Source organism: Haemaphysalis longicornis, unplaced genomic scaffold, assembly GCF_048455015.1.
Source record: "Haemaphysalis longicornis isolate Haplotype H1 unplaced genomic scaffold, Haemaphysalis longicornis Haplotype H1 scaffold_5, whole genome shotgun sequence".
In the NCBI taxonomy this organism is placed as follows: Eukaryota; Metazoa; Arthropoda; class Arachnida; order Ixodida; family Ixodidae; genus Haemaphysalis; species Haemaphysalis longicornis.
The window spans coordinates 35,706,430-35,724,192 of NW_027526385.1; the positions used below are offsets into that span (position 1 = coordinate 35,706,430).

Below are 17,763 nucleotides of genomic sequence, written 5' to 3' on the forward strand. Positions count from 1 at the left end.
TACACGGAAGGGCTGGGGATACGACATTTGCGGCTTTTTCAAGAATTTCAGCCCCGGAACGGAAACGAATTATCTTATCATTAGCGCAGACCTTCCTGACGAAAGTTTGGAAGTGTGCCACGACGACCCGTCTTCCAGACATCTCGGAACAGCCCGCACAATTGGAAAAATCAAGGCGGAGTTCTGTTGGCCCCGCCTTACATCCAACGTCGCCCACTACGTCTGGAGATGCCGTGACTGCCAGCGATGATAAACGGCGTCGACGAAACCCGCCGGACTTCTGCAGGCGATCGCCGTCGCATCGACTCCCTTCCAACAGATTGGAATGGACCTTCTGGATCCGTTCCCTACATCCCGATTCGAGAACAAGTGTATTGTCGTAGCGACAGACTGCGTGACGCACTACGCAGACATCGCCGATCTTCCAAGAGGGACTGCACAAGAAGTCTCAAATTTCTTCATAGGCAAAGTTGTGCTGCGACATGGAGCCCCGGAAGTCCAAATCACGGACCGCGGATTGGCTTTTACTGCACAGCTGATGCAAGGAATATTCCGCTACAGCAAAACGGATCACCGAAGAATGACGGCGTACCACCCCCAAACAAACGGACTAACATAACGTCTGAGCAAGAGCATCGCAGATATGCTGTCAATGTACGTCGATGTTGAACATAAGCCTTGGGTCAAAGTACTCCCGTATGTCACGTTTGCGTACAACACGGCTACCAGGAAAGTACGCCGATGACAGCGCTTGAGCTTGTCTAGGGAAGACGGCCGACTACGATGCTTGACGCAATGCTTCCGCAATTAGAAGACGACGACCTCAACCCCGACGTCAAGGATACCTTCAGCGTTCGCAGGAGTCCTGCCACATCACTCGAGTTCGCACAACAGACCAGCAGCTGCTGGATTTCGGATGCTACAACCTCCGACGCCGAGACGCCGGGTACCACCCAGGGGATCGTGTGGGGGTTTGGAATATCATCCGATGACGTGGACGCAGTGAGAAGCTTCTCGGATGGTATTTCGGAACCTACCAGATTCTACGGCGTGTTTGCCAACTCACCTACAAAGTAATCCGCGATGATGATTCCGGTACATCACGACGACGCACGCGACCCGACGTCGTCCATGTGGTTCGCTTAGAGCCTTTCTACGCACGTTAACGGACGTTTATTGTTTATTTGTTCGGACTGTCGCTTATGTTAGCATCGGGTCGATGCACTCTTAGAAGGGGAGTAATGCGGCGAACCATGCGTTGGGTTTGGTTGTTGATGTTTTGTTTTTATTGCCCGGTCGCGCCCGGCTGTGTTATCTGTATCCCAAGCGAAGCGCGACTTCCATTCCTTATTTTTATGCCGCACGGGCTATCTTATTCAGATAAGCAGACTGTTTCGCCCTAACGTTTCTAGCCTAGAATATTCTTCTCTGATCTACAATATTCTGGATGTAAATCGACGGTTCCAGAAACACTCTCTCCGAAAGATAAAAAAATTGCCCCGCATTTCCCCGAGGGGGAGAATGTGAAAGTGCGAATGCACGGTTGTCGGCCCGCTTGCGGCGCTTGCGCTCGGCCCCCGCAGCCCACCGCCTCGCCGCCTTCTCTTCCATCGGGTTTGTAGTATCACGTGTACACCACGCAGTTATCAAGCCGCTATAACGCCGCTGAGTCGCCAACGCACGCCGCTGACGACGTAGTTTGAATGCGTTAAAGATATAAGGCGCGTTTCTAACACTGATATCAGCGTCGCGTCCGTGGCTTAGTCGGTAGAGTGTCGCGCTGCGGCCGCAAAGTCCTCGGATCGAAACCTGGCGCCGGATGCTGTTTTTTTTATATAGAGAGGAGGACTGCGGACGCCGCCGCCGCCGCCGCCGGCGGTGGAAGGTTTGGGGTCGCTTATAAAGTGCTTCGCACTTAAAAGCCTGCAGAGAAGACGCCGCCACATTCGACTCGCCGACGCTCGCTTGACCACGTAACTTTGTTGACTGCTGCTTCACCGGCTCTGTATTCTTTAACTTGTTTCGCTCCTCAAACATGTTTTTCCTTCAAGACAACTGCTTGAAGTTTGAACTGCTTGAACTGCTTCAAGACAACAATTGTCATTGGCCACATGACAATATCTAGCCCGACCTGTCTCGTTTTATTTTGTTGTATCTTCATTTTTTCCTAGTTCAAAGTTTAGGTTTTAAGCAAAGCTTTTTACCTCTACACCCCAAGGGTTCTTTCGCGACCGCTGGTGTTAACAGAAAACGGCAGCGAACAAATAAAATAATTTACTGGCACCGCAGGGAACCGAACCTGGAACTAATAGACTAACAAAGCAATAGCCCTTTGTCTTACCGATATAGCTACGAGCCCACGCGAAGACGGGGAAGACAGGTGGTGTGCTCACCAATCAAATCTACGGCTTTACCCCTCCATTCTCGCTAAATGCCACGTGAAAGCATCACGCGACCTCTCGCGCCGCTGTGCGGTTCGTCCACGGCCCTTCTAGCGGCCCTGGGCGAGCCTTGAGCATTTGCTAAGAGTTACAGAAATTAAAAGAAGCTCACACCAATTCATCGCATTTCACTTTTAATACGCCAATTTGCTAAAGGCTGTGGCCTCCAGTGTTCACGTACAATATCACAGCTCCTTGTCGCCCACCATAACGACAAATCAAGGAAGTCATTCAAATACTCATTCATGGCCAGGTCATTACTCCAAGTCCCAGCATAAAGATCCTGGGCCTACATCTCCAGGCCAACACCAAGAGTGACGTATCCTTGCAGCGTCTCAAACACACCATTAATCAAATCATACACATGATCAGGCGAGTTGCCACCAATAAGCGAGGGTTCATGGAATCCGGTACTTTTCGATTAATTCAAGCTTTTGTCCTCTCCAAAATTCTTTACTTCTACCCCCTGTCTTCTTCTCGGCAAGGTGGACATAGAGATTCTGTATATAATGATTAGAAACGCGGATGGGCAGGCAATTGGTGTTTAAATGAGTGCGTCCACAGAGAGGCTGCTTAGAACGGGGCTCTACAACATGGTGGAAAAGCTGATAGAAGGCCATCATTCTAACAAGAAGCTCCGACTCAAAACTACGGATGGTCGCCGCATGCTTCACCAGATTGGCTGGGCAGCACAGAATGTCACTCCGCTTGGTGTACTCCTGGACACTTGGCGACTAAAACTAAAGATGCTCTCTTTGCTTAGAAATGTGAACCCCTCACACAACAAGGGTCGCCGACAAGCATGAGCTCATCCACTCAACACCACTCTCGGTGGGGTTCATGCAGTTATCTACACAGACGCCTCCCAACATCGAGAACCATCCTTCTTGCATGTACCTCATGCAAGACCCAAGAAATGACGGCAGCAGAAGAGGCAGCCATCACCTTGGCTTTCACTCAACCAGGGGTAAGGAAGGTAGTCACCGATTCCTAGCAAACCTACCAGAATTGCCAGTCGGGTTAAGTGTCCCGACTTGCACTGCGTGTGCTAAAAAAACACTCCCACTCCCCAAACGGTTCCATTCAGCTTATCCGGACACCTGCTCACGCGCCCATGGAGGAGGGCAACGAATACGCCCACCAACAAGCTTGCGCTTTTACCTCCCGTGCTATGGGGCTGGACGAGGACAGTCAGCCGATTGTCACGTTCAAAGAGATAACCCATTATTATCGCCATCAGAGACAGAATCTACTTTTGCCTTACCCTGACCTTTCCAGAGGACAACAAACTACCCCACGGCTCATACAGTCCGGCTCCTTCCCACACCCGTTGCGTCTTTACTTAATGCACCCGAATCACTACGACGCTGAAGGTAAATTTTGCTCAGAAGTGTGAACACTCCGCCACATAATCGTGGTGTGTGACTTTAGCCCTAAGAACCCTACTTCCTTTCCGTCAACTACCCAACAAGAGCAGTGGGAGATGCTGCTGTCCAGCCCCTCTCTGCCTACTTAGCTTCAGCTGGTGGACAGAGCACAGGCGGAGCGGCCTGCATATGGGCTCCAGTGAAGAAGGAACCACACTCCTGGGCCACACTCCTGGGCCGCACTCTGGGCCGTTCAGAAATCTGAATAGAACCATTTCCTGCGTCTCCTCCGCTTTCCTCCTTCGCATCTGCCGCAAATCTCGTCGCCTCCGTCCGAAGCGCAGAGACGGAGAAGTAAGGTCGTCTAACACCTGCTTTGAGCTTCCTTTAAATTTATAAAAAAAGAGTTTCCACTCATCTGCCACACCAATACAACTTAGCCAACCACCGTTCACGCATCATGCATTGATTTAAACTTACCAAGAATATCTCATTGAAGTAATAAATGGTGTGGTTAAGTGCATTTCACTTCCCTTTGGTTTCATTATTTGTAGAGCGACGTGAGTGAATTTAATTGACATCGCCAGGGTAATCATTGTGGGTGCCGTTTACAGCTTTGCTTTCCAACCACAATTACAGGGTGGATTGGCGCGAATTTGTTTTCTTCAGTCCTTCAATTGTCCATGTGCCTGCCTAATGACTTTGTCAGTTAAGTATATTTGTTGCGCAGTTTTCAAATTTTTTTTGCCGGAGTAAGTTCAATTTCTTCTCTGGAACTGTTCATTTTTTTCATTTCGTCACAAAATTATTCTTTAAGCTTTTCCACCAAAATAAGAACTTATCCCGCAGAGTAGCCGGTATCTGCTTTTTTATCAAAAATAACTGACTAAGAAAACGTTGTGTGCATTGATATAGAATTCCTGCCAATAAAACTGCGCCCGTAGTGTGTATTTTTCCTTTGCCTTCCCCGTCCTTACTTCCCCCAGGGGTTAGTGGCGTCACGTTGTAATTGTATTTCGCTGACTGAAAGTTTAGTGTGCCTATATGACAACCGAGGGTTAATTGGTGTATTTATGGGAGGTACGCCTGAAAAAAAACGAAAATAATGAAAAAAAACGAAATAAATTAAACTAAACTAAAATAATAAAATCAACTAAACAAATAAACTAAAGTAATCCTCAAAAGCCTTGGGAGAGCACAGCTGTTTCAGATAGGTGGTGATGCACCGGGTGTGTAAGCGAATATATTTACTTAGGCAAAATAGTTACTCCTAATCCCAACAATGAAGCAGAGATAATTAGAAGTATAAAAATGGGGTGGAGTGCATTCAGCAGGCATTCTCAGATAATCAATGGTAGCCGGCCATTGTCCCTGACGAGAAAAGTGCATGACAGCCGCATCTTACGGTACTAACCTACGGGGCAGAAACTTCGAGGCTCACTAAAAGGGTTCGACTTAAACTCAGGACGACTCAAGGAGCAATAGAACGGAAGATGATAGGTGTGACATTAAGGCACAAGAACAGAGCGGAGTGGGTCAGGGAACAAACGCGTGTTAAGGACATATTACTAAAAATTACGAAAAAGAAATGGGTGGGGGGCATGTAATGTGAATGCAGGATAACCGTTGGTATTAAGGGTAACCGAGTGCATCCCTGCAAAAAGCAAGCATTTCATGGGGTGGCAGAAAGTTAGATTGGCAGATGCGATCTAGACGTTTGCGGGTATACATCGATCACAGCACGGTGCGGGGATATTTGGAGATCTATGGGAGAGTCCTTTGCTCTTCAGTGGGCGTAGACAGGCTGGTGATGATCATGACTAAAATATGACAACCAAAATTAGCTGTAAAGTTATGTAGATGATGATGTTGCGTATTGAAAAGTACATACCTATTGCGGCGATGTTGCAATCATATCAGTAGTTGAAACGTAAACATCTTGTTTAAGTATAGGGGCATGCAAAATATAATTATAGCAGTTAGAAAGCATTTTGGATCCAACACAAAATAGGCCGTAAGCCTGAACTGGGAAAGTTGCAACAATGATTAAGTCTATAGGTTGCGGAGAAAATAAAACCAAAGGCAGTAACGATGTTCATCTTCTTTCTGTAATCCCCCTCCTTGAGGCCATTGGTTTTGTGGTACCGGGGGTTCTTGCACCCGGCCGCGGTTCCACAGAAAGACACTGAGCCCCCTTAATCACACCTTTACTGGGAGTCCCGCTCCGCCAAGTTCCACTGCTCAGCCGATCCGGATGCGCACACCTCGCCCAGCCTAGTCCGCCATGTTCTAACCTCGCTCATCTCGAGCCACATCTTCATCCTCACCCGGCACATGACCATCCAGTAGGATTGTCCGCCGCCACTATTGCCGGGTTCCCACTGTTTCAATAAAGTGCTTTCCCCCTGTTATTCAACAAGCGTGCCGCACGTATACCCCAGAGCCTTGCAGTATCTTAGTTACGGCTATATGGTACCATTGGCTGTTATTCGTGGCAAAGGTTGTAGTAGTCTACGTGACACATAGTTTTGTAAGAAAAGGGGATAATTATTCGACCGTCCATTTTTGAGAGATTTCGCAACTAGTCTTTCTAAATATCTGGTAAATTTTAGAAGTAATGAAGGATTTTTGTGTAGAACTACCATTTGACCTACCATGCGGTTAAGTGTTCCGACGCACACGTAGCGAAGAAGGGGGCTATAAGAGATGGCCCACTTGCTGTGGTCTACCGTGTTTTTCACGACCACCGGCTCTTCCTCCCCTAGGTTGAAGGTTAGCTCCTCAATGTTGTCCACGAGGCGACCGTCGTTGATGTGACGTGGTACCTTCGTGCCTTTACCGTTGCGCCAAGTGGACACCATTAGATGGGACTGCAGCGTAGGAGCGACCACGCCCGAGTAGACATCTACGAATTCCGAAAAAATGAAAAAAAAACACACATGTAATGAACTTTTTCCGAAAGGCATGCATCATGTGAACAGCTTCGTAATGGTGGCGCTGGCATGGCGCTTGATGTATTCCATTTGATTCATTTGGGAGATGGATATTCCTATAACGAATCTGCTGCAATTCCTGATATAAAAATGAAAAACAGAATTAACCGTGTTTGATTGAGAACAAAATGCTGCTCAGAGTAATACAGCGCAACAAAAACAAAGACTAAAGCTAAGGCACACAGGACGAGCGCTCTTCCTGTGTGCTTTAGCATTAGTCTTGTTTTGTTGTTCTGTTGTATTAAGATGTATTAACAACTCGCACGATACTGCACTGTGCTTCTCCGGGATTCTCTACTGGTAGCACATTCAACGCTAGTCTGTTGGGTGATGTGCAAAAGTTGGCAGCTGAGATACCAAACTCTTAGAAAATATTCAGTATGAAGATTTTATAAAAAACAATATTTGTGTACTTACTACTTCTCTGATGGCAATGTTGGAGGTATCCGAGCGCTTTGAAAATGAATTCCGCAGTAATTCCTGCCACATGCATATGTGAATTTAACGCGCCCAATAACTATAGAGCAGCAAAATATCGTACTATGTTACCGTTGCCATTTAGCGTAATTTCGGGGATCAATTTTGGACTCTCGATTGACGAGATCGGCAACTGTCCAGCACATGTTTCACCATTGCCGCTGTACTGTAAAGGCCGTCGAAGTGTACCTTCGCTCCATGACTGCTGTTAACAGCATAGTTTCTCTCTGTTTGACGGCCCATTTCATGGGCGGTCCCCCTATGGAGGCAGGAGTCATTCACCTCGCACCAGCATCCTACACTGCTCGCAGCCTTTTTTCCTTGATACAGCCGACACCTGTAATCTTAATGTGCGTAATATATGTCTTTATGGCTGTTAAGTGCTGCACAGGACTGTGATGAACGTTGCATTTGTTTTCGATAGGCATCCAACATGGTTGCCCTGGCTTACGCTAATCCTTGTCGGCCTCAAAATGTCGACGTTTATATAATATTGTAAGGTATTCGGAGCCATTTTGACTGGTCGTGCAAACATCCTGCTGAAAGTTTAGCGATCCTAGTGTTGTGAACCGAAAGAAACCAGGCCGCAGGCTAGGGCGAAACTAGAAAACGCACTTCCACGTCCTGTTATTTTGTAATGATGACAGTGTGCACGCCCCCTTCTTCCTCCTCTACTTCCACAACATCCTCCCCCGGGCTCTTGACGATTTCCAGGGGATACAATTTTTGTACGGGACGCGTGAAGAGCCGTCCCGCCGAAAGTCGAACTTTGCATGCACGAACTGCGTTTTCACACCCAGGAAATGTCTGTTCTATTACTCCCGTTTTCCACAATCCTCTTGGGCCTCTTCCTTCTAGAAGAACGACGTCTTCAATCTTGAGAGGTGCAGAATTATTTTTGCGGACATGATGAAACGATGAAAGCTGAAGCACATACTCCTTCTCCCATCGCAGCTAAAATGTGTTCATCAGAGCCTGCCGATAATACCATTTTTTGGCTATGTCGGTAGCACGTTGTTCCAGGAGATCGAGTTGAACGGTGGGTAGAGCAGTCAGTCGTTTACCGATGAGAAAGTGAGCTGGGTTCAAAACTTCGGGCTCACCGAGGGAATTGTTCACAAAAGTAAGCGGACGGGAGTTAACTACCGCTTCAATTTCGCACAGGATGGTGTTCAATTGCTCTACATTCACTGAAGCTCTGCCGAGAGCAGTTCGCAGAGGCGCTTCATGCTGCCAACAAGTCTTTCCCAAAAACCTCCCCAACAGGGTGCAGCTTCTGCGTTGAACTTCCAAATTATCGCCTGTTTGGTGCAGAAGTCTTGAATTTCAGGAGAAGCGCAAACTCGGAAGAGTGATCGAAGCTCTCGGTTGGAGCTTCTAAAAGTATTGCCATTGTCGGAGTAGATGGTACTGGGCACTCCTCTTCGCGCTATATATCGCTTGAATGCCAAGATGCACGAGTCTGTCTTAAGACTGGAACCTTGCTCCAAGTGTATGGCTCTCGTCACGGCACAAGTTACCAAAAGAATATACATCTTTGTCACTCCGTCTTTAACCAGCAGTGGTCCATCAAAGTCAATACCGACGACGTTAAACGGACTTGACTTCCGAAGTCTGTCAGCTGGAACCGGTGGTGTAGAAGCAGAGCTTGGGGTCGCCTTGTATTTTCGGCGAGTTGGGCATTTATAAATGATGAATTTGATGCGCTGACGGGCTTTTGGTACCCAGAATCGTTCGCGAAGGTCTATCAGTCCCTGACCCCGCTGTGCAGGAGTCTGCGGTGAGTAGCAGTAATTATTAGGCCAGTCAAATGGCTCTTGGTAGGTAATATCGCCGGGTTTTTAGTTTCTTCGGTGACTTGAAAATTAGACAGTCGGCTTCGGGTGCGCATCAGGCCGTAGTCGTCAATGAACGGTTGAAGCGACATGATAGGCGAAGTTTTGCAAATCCTCGATGTTTTTGAATTGGCGAGTTCTTGTTTGTAGTGTTTCCCTTGCTCTTGTTTTATAAGAAACCTCTCCGCTTACTGGAGTTCTCGTGTAGTGAGCGGACCCTTGGGACGCTCACGTGTCCTGAAACAGAACCGTAATACCCATGACATTACTCTGATCAGCTTATGCAAGTCGCTAAATTTGTGAATATCTACGACGTCGGCTTCGATGCTTCGTGTGCAAAAGGTGAGTACGACGTGTACAGTGTTTGGCATAGAATAGTCGGGGTGAACGCTGAGAATATTCTCAGGCCATGCATTCGGAGTCAATCTCAGCCAGTCAGGACCTTTCCACCACAGGTGGTTTCCGAGTAGCTCTTCAGCCGAACAACCTCGCGTAATTAGATCGGCGGGTTTATTTGATCCAGGACAGTGTCTCCACTACGAGGGATCAGTCGTCCGACGAATTTTCGAAACTGGGTTAGTGACAAATTGTTCCAGCCTTTTGTTACCAGTTATCCATCCCAACAAGATTGACGAATCCGTCCAGTACCAAAAGGTTGTGGTGCATAGAAGACCTTCCTGTTCAAGTATTCACCCATTTTTGCGGCTACGAGAGTTCCCATAAGTTCGAATTTGGGCACGGTCAACTTTCGGATTGGTGCTACTCTCGACCTCGAAAACAAGGACGTAGTCTCTGATGATGTGGTGTTGCTCAAAAAACGAAGGTACGCCACGGCACCATAGGCCTGAGGTCTCGCATATGGGCCTGATTTAAAAGCATGTTTTATATTTTAGGTGAGATTAAAGTGACGAAGTAGCTGACTTGCATGCATTCATTGTTTGATCTGGAGCATGACAGTAAAAAAAGGGTAAGCACGTTGCTTTTGCTCTCTCATACACGTTCCTTTTGGCGCTTGAGTTCCCATGATTACAATTTTAACACACTTGAATTCTGTCTGCGTGACGGACTCAATTTCTCATCGAAATAAATTAAATTTGAGGAACTGAACTGTAACTTCATACGCATTCTCTAAAAGCTGAGACCCTTCTTGTTCTTGGAAAATAGAAATTGATGAGAGAACTGTTTTGTTAAAATATTTTCTTTGGCAAGAACCGGAATTTTATGCAACTAATACTTGTACATCCGCGGACGTCCGCTATCAGATGGCCACCGTTACATACAAGAAATACATTATATCAAGAGTACTGAACGGCAGCACAAACGTACCTTCCACATAGTTATTCGGTTTTGCGAAGCTGAAGTACCGGTGGCCGTCTACATCAATGAGCTCAGAAATCCTGACCCTCCCATCTGATTCAATATTTTCTTCTTTTAAGAGGTTGAATAGATAAACATGTCCCCTGAGTTCTCGTGGAGTCATAATTGGGTAAAAGTAAGGAAGCTGGTACCACAAGTCGGCCACTGAAAGAGTGAAGCAAAAAAGAGCATTAAATGGGAGACAAGCATTGTACTTCAGCTTTGGGACTTTTATACTGAAAACAGCAATTTATAGCACTCAAGAAATAAACCTGGTTCTACAAAGTGATCAATGCTAAAATGACAAGGTAGGCTCGGGTATAGTTCTTAGAAACACAAATGTGCAGCGACCCAAACTTCTTATGCTTTAGTAATGTAAAAAAACTCGTCATTGTCAAGAGAGCAGGCTTGGGCAGAGTGACGCAAAAATCTAAAAGCTGTTTTTGTTCGAGCCTAAAGAAGAGGGTGATTGCTTTGAGCATTGCACTAAGCGATGAGGATGGCACACAAGCCAAATTAGTTAAGCTCTATCTAAAACAAATGCGGTGACTACTGCGAACAAAGGATAAGCAAGGCGATAATACACTGGATAAACTCTAATGTTTAAGCTAAAAAATGTGGTTACTATCTCGAGCACACCAGTAAGCAACGCAAATACGACCATCCCAAAACTATATATCTACCCAGAAAAAAATATCATTACCACGAGCACGGCACTTAGCAACGTACCTGTAAGGCCAGCTAAACTTTGTATTAGTTTAAAAATGTGATTAATTTGTTGACGACACCACAAGCAATGCATAGGCAACATGCATAAAATGTTTAGGTTTTAGCTGAAGAATGTAAATATATCAAGAACAGTACACAGGTATAGTTATTCGAACCTAGATTAATCGGTTAGCTTTAGATGCAAAATTGTACTTGTGGTCTCAAGGATAAGACTAAGTAATGTGGATGCGAAACTGGGGAAAATATTTAGCACTTAGCGGGAAAATGGGGTTATTGTATTGAGAACAGCACTAAGCTACACGAATAAATACTCCGCCTTAATAGTTATATTTCATTTTAAAAATGTGGTTTCTATCTCCACCACAACACAACGTAACGCGGATGCAAAACTCACCAAATTGTTTAAGTATTAGCACAAATAAACAAATTTTATTACCTTAGACAACGCAAAATATTAGAAAATGCAAATCAAGATGCAAAGCAAGATGCGAAGCAAGGCAAAATAACACAGCAAAATTCACTGGTGCCCACACTACGAAGTTTTAGCTTTAAAGATGCGGTCATTACTTTCAACAAAGCACTAAACATCCCGGAGGCAAGAATGCGTGCACAATGAAGGTTTTAGCAGAACAATTGTGGTCATCATTCCTAGCATAGCACTGAGCAATGCGGATGCAAAACTACGTAATTAGTTAGGTAACGCCTGAAAGTATGCTTGATATCGCGAAGAAAAAACTCAAAAAGGCTATGTAACCATGGCTAAACTATGTAGGTCTCTGGTGGGAAATTGTGGTTATTATCTCGAATACCACAGTACACAATCTAGATGTCCACCTAGCCAAACTGTTATGCTTTAGTAGAGAAAAATGGTTATATCTCGATGCATGCTCTGAGCAAATCCTATGTAAAATTGGGCCAACTATGTAGATTTTTTCTTATAAAATTGTGGTTATTATGTCGAGCCCAGAACTAAGCAGCAAGTATGGCAAAACTACCTCGTTTTGGTATAGAAACATTGTTTCTTTTTTTTACTACGCACTGAGGAATGCGAATTGCATAATGGGCCAACTATTTAACACAAAGATGTGGTAATTTATGTAGGGCCCAGAGCTGGGCAACGTGGATTCGAATCTGCCCAAACTATTTTTACTTTAGTAGAACAAATATGCTCTATTATCGTAATAGATTTTTAAATAAACACTGAGAAATAAATCTTCGGGAACTTCAATTCTACAATAAGAACAAAAATTGAACAACCTTTTACATACTAAAATGGCTTTTTGGCAGCCAGAGCGAACCTTTCAGAGTAATCTTGAACCATGCCAAGGACAAGTGGAACGTGCCTGCTCAGTACATGGCGGAACGTCCGCTTAAGCGCGGCTTTCTTAGACCTTGGCGCCAGATTTCCCTCTAGTATATATTAGCATGAAACTCTATGGCTAGTGCGTCTCACGAAGAGACTGCGAACTTTGTACCAGGGAGCGAACGTACATCATTGTGGAGCGCATGCCACATTCTCACACTTTCACCATGCATCGCCGCGGAGGAGCGTCTCGTGCGGGCCCAGCATGCTGCCCTCGCCAGCCTCGTACCTTTGGAAAAGCGTCCCGCGCACCGGCTTCCTCTCACGATTTCCCAACAGTATCCTCCTTTGCTTTCTTTCACTTTTCGGTCTTCCCATAGTTCGTAACTGGCATCACCGCCACGAAACCACACGCACGGCTACCAAAGGGCAGCGCCTTGAAAAAACGAATATCTGAGGCCGCCGTACTTTCTGAGGGACAGCAGCCAGCTTTGTCGCGTAGTCCGCGGTCAAGTTGAGAGGGAATGATTTTGCGCGATTTCTCAACGCTCGTTGCTTCGGTGATAGCGAAGAAATTTGAATGGATTTTCGGCAGGCCCACGCTGGGACAATAGACTTTACTACAAAATACATTACGAGTAGTGCATGGTAAGTTCTGCAGGCCTTTTTAAGCGATATAGTAGCCAACGACAGTTCGGAACGCATGTACGTGCCCACTGTAACAAATGTTTGCTTGATTGGGGGTTTATTGAGCCGACGTTACACAAGCGATGAGGCGCAGCGAAGTGGAGGGATGCGGAATAATTTTGCCCACCTGGACATCTTTAACGTGCGCCGAAGTCTCGAATACACGGGCGTTTGTGCTTTTCGCCTACACAAGAAAAGCGGCCGCCGAGGCCGGGGATCGAACCCGCGTCCTCATGCTCAGCAGCACACTGCCTCAGCCACTGCGCCACCACGGCGGGTACTCTAACAAATGTTGAAACGATTCTTAAGTGATATGCCGACATATCTCAGACTCCCATTGCGAGTTCCAACACATGTAATCATGACGTCCGCACGGTGGCTGATAGAGGCCTTTTCTTTTCGCGCGATCTTTCAGCGAAATCTGTAAGCGTAAATGTGCCGCCCGATTCATTCTGTCAGCTTTTCAAACCGTGGGCCGAGTGAGTGGTTCATGAGGAGAATAATAAGGGACAGAAAAAAAATCAGCGAAAGTTGCACTCACGGGAAAGAATTGAACGGTGAAGCTGCTGCGGGTGAACGTTGCCGCACACAGTCAGGTTTCAATATCAGTGTTTACTTGCTTGGTTGCGGGGCTAGCAATCGTCACCATATGCATCCAAAAGGTCGTCGTCTACTTTGCGGTGACTGGTGGATGCCAAGTCATCATCAGCATTGTAGACTTCCACCAGCTCTTAGTCATCGACTCGAAGCAGCGGTGGCGGGATCTGCTAGTCGTCTCGAAAAGGATTGGTACACTCGAAGCCATGTCTCCAATTATCCTTAATGGCTTCTAGAAATTGCGGCGGCCGCAGTAGCCTCTCCCAAGCAGGGAGTGCACGTGCCAGCCGTTCCGAGAACACGAGGCACCTATGATGCGCTCCTTCAATTTTCTTGATCACGTCGTTATGGTACCCCATACCGAGCCAGAACCATCTGGATCGTCTCACTGAGTGTGTCAAGAACAAGGGAATACCACTTGACCCAAGGGTGCGTAATTTTTGGGACCTCTTAAGCATCGCTTAGTGTGAGCACCGCCGTGCTGGTGTGAACCCTATGGGTAGAACCCAGCGGACGAGGCGAGTAGGAGAGCGACGGGTGCCCCGAAGGCAACTGCCCCGGCACTGCCGCGCTGCAGACGCCAAGATATTGGAAGCATAGGTTCTCTCGGCGGGATTCAACCATTCTTCACCGACAACTGCTTGCCAGAACAAACCAAGCATCGAAGCAAGACAACATGGTTCCCCTATATCTGCGAGGGGAAGACGGCTGGCTTACACCAACTCGCAAAAAGACATCCGAGCAGGACAGATGCCACACCGTGATCATACGACCTCAGGACGGACTGATCTTTGCCCTTTATAGGGCAGCGGTCCTTGTGCTCGCGGTAAACAATGCAGCGGGCCTCACGCAGAATGAAGCAGACGCAACTGAGTTGGACTTCTTGCCTGCGCAGAATATCCTAGTGCTCATCACAAAAAAAACTGCGGCCAAGAAAATAGCGGCGCTCAAGAGCATATACATAGAAGGACCACCAAGGATGGTTGCAGCGTACAAATCACCTGAAAATTCATGCAAGGGGTGAGACATGGAATCGAACCAGGCACCGCGTCTGAAACACTGCAGAATACGTCCGAGCCCCATACACGGACATTCTAAGCGCCCGCATGATGGGATGTTCAGAAACGGCAATAATCCTTTTCAAAGGCACCTATGGTTCTTTATTACAACGCTCGGTACCGCTGAAAGCCCATCATCCTAAAGCCCAGTTCTGCACAAGATGCTTGGCTATAGGGCACAGAGCAGAAATCTGCCCTCAGGTAGACACCATACGCTGCAAGAAATGCGGTACCAAGTTCCAAACAAAAGATCAAGAGCACCCCTGCAAGACCGCGTGTGTCAACTGTGAAAGAAACCATCCCGCCGATGACCCAGCACGTCAGATCCGCAGGGCAGCTGACCGGGAAGCAGCTAAAGTCGCGTACAGAAGCAGAATATGGATTAGATAGCAACTGCAAAAAGATAACTTCAGACACGTCACTTTGAGTGCATCGCTACCCGAGAGCCGCAGTCAAGATCGGAGCCGCAGCCAGAGAAGGAAGAGGAGGCAAAGCCAGAGTAGCAACCAGGAGAGGAGCCAGAGCCGGATCAAGGAAGGGAGCCAGGACTGTAACCAGAGAATGAGCCCGAGCGGCTGCCGGGGCCACCATCGGGGACGCAGCTCGAGGCGGAGACGTCAGAATTGCGCCTGTGAATGCAACCGCGCCACGGCATGCGTGCGCCAGACATCCACCAGCCAAGGCAGAAATGACGAAGGCGGCCGAGCAGACGACGCCCCGGGAGAACAGGTGAGTCGGCCAAGTGCTCCCCCATGCTCACACTCATTAAAACGCTCCACATATGACACACCCACACATACAAGCGTACCTGAGCAGAGTAGGCCAATATGGCATACAAAAGCGTACAAACAGGCTCTACTTGGACAAGCCTCTCAACCAACGATAGCCGAAACCATGGCCGCTCCTCAAGAACAGGCACAAATTGAAACCAAACCACACAGGAGGAACAGCACCATGATGAAGGGAAACCCACCACTAAACGGATAAGAGATAAGGAACTACTGGAGGCAAAAATCCAGTAACTGGTAGACAGACTGTATCAGCAGAGAGTAGCCCTGGCTGACCTACAGGCAAATACGGAGGAGCACGAGCGGAAACTAGCCACCTTTTTTAACCTTAGAGTGGTCCACTGCAAAACGTGCTGAAGCCGAGGCCACAATGCAGACCACTCTCGGTGCATGGCAAGCAAAATCGAGCAGACTACAAAACAGCACCAGTCATATAGATGGGCCGTGTAAGCACATATCCAAGCGCATGCACCCCCACAAAACAGACAACAGCGCAAGCTCAGTTGGAGATCACCAGTGAACCTCAGCCGAAAGCAAGAATGACAATAGAGCAAGCTAAATCGGAGATCACCAGTGAACTACCCTGTGTCTCAGCCGAAAGCAAGAATGACAAACACCCGCCCGCACCCAAACAGCAAAGCATCTTAATCTGACAAAGGAATTGCAAAGGCTTCAGGAAGAAAAGAGGCTTCGTCACACATTACCTTGATTCCCTAGACGGAAGCCAGACATCATCCCCTTACAGGAAACGATGGGAACTCCACATATATCAGGTTACACGACCGACGCACCCCGAGTAGATGAAGGAAACCAAGTTAATATTGCCACGTTAACTATCAAGGCCCTCACAGCACATCAACACCAATTTTATGAGGAGAAAGGCGTGATGGCGAATATTGTCAACATGCTGCCACTAAATAAAAGACAGGAAGCGTTCCGGACAGCGAAAGTTCACAGCCCTCAGAGGGCATATCGGGCCACCTTTAAAAAGGACTTCGACTCTGCCACAGAAAAAGGAGTTACTAGCCTAATCGCCGGAGATCTAAATGCACCACACCCTAGATGGGGTTACCGTAAAACGTCTGCAAAAGGACGTAAACTGGAGACGCAAATTTATAACTCCGGCTACACCATCCTGAAGAAAGTACATGACATCACAAGAGACGGCAACTCCGTAGAACGGGATTGTAATCAGGACCTTACGCTTTATAAAGGGAAGCGGCCATGCCTATGGACAAACACCTGAAAGACGCCAAACAGCGACCATGCTATTCTAGCGACAGAAATAGACATTAACGGCCTTACGAAAGAACGCAGACAAGTCCGCATCACAAACTGGATAGAATTCAGAAAACAATTAAGTGAAGAACAACCTGAGGACAGGAATGCATGGCTCAGGCAACTCATGAACCGAATGAACAGAAACACCTGAAGTGTGCACACTGACGAAAGACACCCAGATATCGATGCGCACTTGGTTCACTTATGGGACGCAATGAGAGGTCTAGTGAAACGATGAAAAAATCAGAAACGCCACAGGAAGCTAAAACCAAAAATATCTAAACTCTCCAAGGAAGTCGAAGAGTATGCGGAAAATCTCACACAAAACAACTGGTACACACGAAACAACTGGTACAGTGTGAGAGTCTTAATGGCACACTAAGCACCAAACTTACCTGGGCGTTGCTCCGGAGTCTGATACAGCCCAACTAATTCAAGACCGACAAAGCGAAAGACATAACGGGTCTTCTAGCCAAGCAGAAAGGGAGCCCAGAACAATCTCTTTAGAAGCTAGGGGATTGGTATCCGCCCAAAACCGACAGCCAAATGTGCAAAGACCACGATGGGCCTCTAAACAGTCTCGAATACCTCAATGGACCCATCACCGTAGAATAAATAAAAGCAGCTCTTGACAAAATGAAGCGGAACACTACGCTGGGACCGGACGGGGTACCGTATAAACTCCTGCGATATGTCTCTGAAGAGGACTTTCAAAAGATGGCCACATTCATTAATAAAGTCGGGGATAGTGGTGAAGTGCCGATAGTATGAAAATCTGCCAAGGTAATACTAATACCAAAACAAGCCAAAAAGCTGGGCCAGGAAAATCTCAGACCGATTTCTTTGACCGC

General features: G+C 47.1%; 1 protein-coding gene across 1 annotated transcript in view; it reads right to left on the reverse strand.

The window, feature by feature from the left end:
• Positions 1-17,763, reverse strand: part of LOC144139632 (plancitoxin-1-like) — a 54,100-nt gene that overhangs the window by 8,561 nt on the left and 27,776 nt on the right. The window contains exon 4 of the mRNA XM_077671929.1: positions 6,528-6,713. Coding sequence (XP_077528055.1) covers positions 6,528-6,713 — 186 coding nt within the window. The remainder of the gene's footprint in view (positions 1-6,527; positions 6,714-17,763) is intronic.